We start from the raw sequence: 2,650 nt of genomic DNA, 5'->3' as shown, positions 1-2,650 counted from the left end.
ATATTGAGTCTGCTGTTTTTGGTGTTACAGATGTGTGTTATATTGTGCCTACATGTCTTTGGTGTTACAGTTGTGTGTTATATTGAGTCTGCATGTCTTTGGTGTTACAGATGTGTGTTACATTGAGTCTACTTGTCTTTGGTGTTACAGATGTGTGTTACATTGAGTCTGCTTGTCTATGGTGTTACAGATGTGTGTTACATTGAGNCTTTGGTGCTAAAGTTGTGTGTTATATTGAGTCTGCTTGTCTATGGTGTTACAGATGTGTGTTATATTGAGTGCTTGTCTATGGTGTTACAGATGGGTGTTATATTGAGTCTACTTGTTTTTGGTGTTACAGTTGTGTGTTGTAATGCATCTGCATGTCTTTGGTGTTACATATGTGTGATATATTGAGTCTGTATGTCTTTGGTGTTACAGATGTGTGTTTTATTGAGTCTGCATGTCTTTGGTGTTACAGATGTGTGTTACATTGAGTCTACTTGTCTTTGGTGTTACAGATGTGTGTTACATTGAGTCTGCTTGTCTATGGTGTTACAGATGTGTGTTATATTGAGTCTGCTTGTCTATGATGTTACAGATGGGTGTTATATTGAGTCTACTTGTATTTAGTGTTACAGTTGTGTGTTGTAATGCATCTGCATGTCTTTGGTGTTACAGATGTGTGTTATATTGAGTCTGCTTGTCTTTGGTGTTACAGATGTGTGTTACATTGAGTCTACTTGTCTTTTGTGTTACAGATGTGTGTTGTAATGTGTCTGCATGTCTTTGGTGTTACAGATGTGTGTTATATTGAGTCTTCATGTCTTTGGTGTAACAGATGTGTGTTATATTGAGTCTGCTTGTCTTGGGTGTTACAGATGTGTGCCTTATTGAGTCTGCTTGTCTTTGGTGTTACAGATGTGTGTTACATTGAGTCTACTTGTCTTTGGTGTTACAGATGTGTGTTATATTGAGTCTGCTGTTTTTGGTGTTACAGATGTGTGTTATATTGAGTCTGCTTGTCTATGGTGTTACAGATGTGTGTTACATTGAGTCTGCTTGTCTTTGGTGTTACATATGTGTGTTACATTGAGTCTACTTGTCTTTGGTGTTACAGTTGTGTGTTACATTGAGTNAGTCTGCTCGTCTTTGGGTGTTACAGATGTGTGTTATATTGAGTCTGCTGTTTTTGGTGTTACAGATGTGTGTTGTAATGAGTCTGCATGTCTTATGTTTTACAGATGTGTGTTATATTGAGTCTGCTCGTCTTTGGGTGTTACAGATGTGTGTTATATTGAGTCTGCTGTTTTTGGTGTTACAGATGTGTGTTGTAATGAGTCTGCATGTCTTATGTTTTACAGATGTGTGTTATATTGAGTCTGCTCGTCTTTGGGTGTTACAGATGTGTGTTATATTGAGTCTGCTGTTTTTGGTGTTACAGATGTGTGTTGTAATGAGTCTGCATGTCTTATGTTTTACAGATGTGTGTTATATTGAGTCTGCTCGTCTTTGGGTGTTACAGATGTGTGTTATATTGAGTCTGCTGTTTTTGGTGTTACAGATGTGTGTTGTAATGAGTCTGCATGTCTTATGTTTTACAGATGTGTGTTATATTGAGTCTGCTCGTCTTTGGGTGTTACAGATGTGTGTTATATTGAGTCTGCTGTTTTTGGTGTTACAGATGTGTGTTGTAATGAGTCTGCATGTCTTATGTTTTACAGATGTGTGTTATATTGAGTCTGCTCGTCTTTGGGTGTTACAGATGTGTGTTATATTGAGTCTGCTGTTTTTGGTGTTACAGATGTGTGTTGTAATGAGTCTGCATGTCTTATGTTTTACAGATGTGTGTTATATTGAGTCTGCTCGTCTTTGGGTGTTACAGATGTGTGTTATATTGAGTCTGCTGTTTTTGGTGTTACAGATGTGTGTTGTAATGAGTCTGCATGTCTTATGTTTTACAGATGTGTGTTATATTGAGTCTGCTCGTCTTTGGGTGTTACAGATGTGTGTTATATTGAGTCTGCTGTTTTTGGTGTTACAGATGTGTGTTGTAATGAGTCTGCATGTCTTATGTTTTACAGATGTGTGTTATATTGAGTCTGCTCGTCTTTGGGTGTTACAGATGTGTGTTATATTGAGTCTGCTGTTTTTGGTGTTACAGATGTGTGTTGTAATGAGTCTGCATGTCTTATGTTTTACAGATGTGTGTTATATTGAGTCTGCTGTTTTTGGTGTTACAGATGTGTGTTATATTGAGTCTGCTGTTTTTGGTGTTACAGATGTGTGTTGTAATGACTCTGCATGTCTTATGTTTTACAGGAGATGCGTCGGGAGCTAGATGATTATGAGGAATTATTTAACCGCTACCTTCAGGAAACTGGACCATCGTTCGCATGGGAAAGGATCAAAGTTTTACCTGATGATGCTGTAAGTATATTCGACTTTTATCTGATGATGCTGTAAGTACATCAGAATTTTACATGGCAATGCAATCAAGCTGGAACCTTTTCTAAACAATAGCATCAGCAATGTTATGTTTTGTGTTTCCAAGGTGACAATTTCATGCCGCAGTTTACGCAGTAAGCTAGATGAGACTACTGAAGCTAAAAGTATGTCTGATGGTTGTAGGTGATATACACTATAAATTATGTCTGTGATGGCTGTAGGT

General features: G+C 37.6%; 1 protein-coding gene across 1 annotated transcript in view; it reads left to right on the top strand.

The window, feature by feature from the left end:
• Nucleotides 1–2,409, top strand: part of LOC110460303 (UTP--glucose-1-phosphate uridylyltransferase-like) — a gene marked incomplete at its 3' end in the record, with an annotated part of 39,514 nt that extends 37,105 nt beyond the window's left edge. Inside the window, exon 3 of the mRNA XM_021513131.1 lies at nt 2,302–2,409. Within this exon, the coding sequence (XP_021368806.1) occupies nt 2,302–2,409 (108 nt within the window). The remainder of the gene's footprint in view (nt 1–2,301) is intronic.
• Between the last annotated feature and the right edge of the window lie 241 nt (nt 2,410–2,650).

Source organism: Mizuhopecten yessoensis, unplaced genomic scaffold (assembly GCF_002113885.1).
Source record: "Mizuhopecten yessoensis strain PY_sf001 unplaced genomic scaffold, ASM211388v2 scaffold10355, whole genome shotgun sequence".
Taxonomy (NCBI): Eukaryota; Metazoa; Mollusca; class Bivalvia; order Pectinida; family Pectinidae; genus Mizuhopecten; species Mizuhopecten yessoensis.
This window is presented reverse-complemented; position numbering and strand designations above follow the sequence as displayed.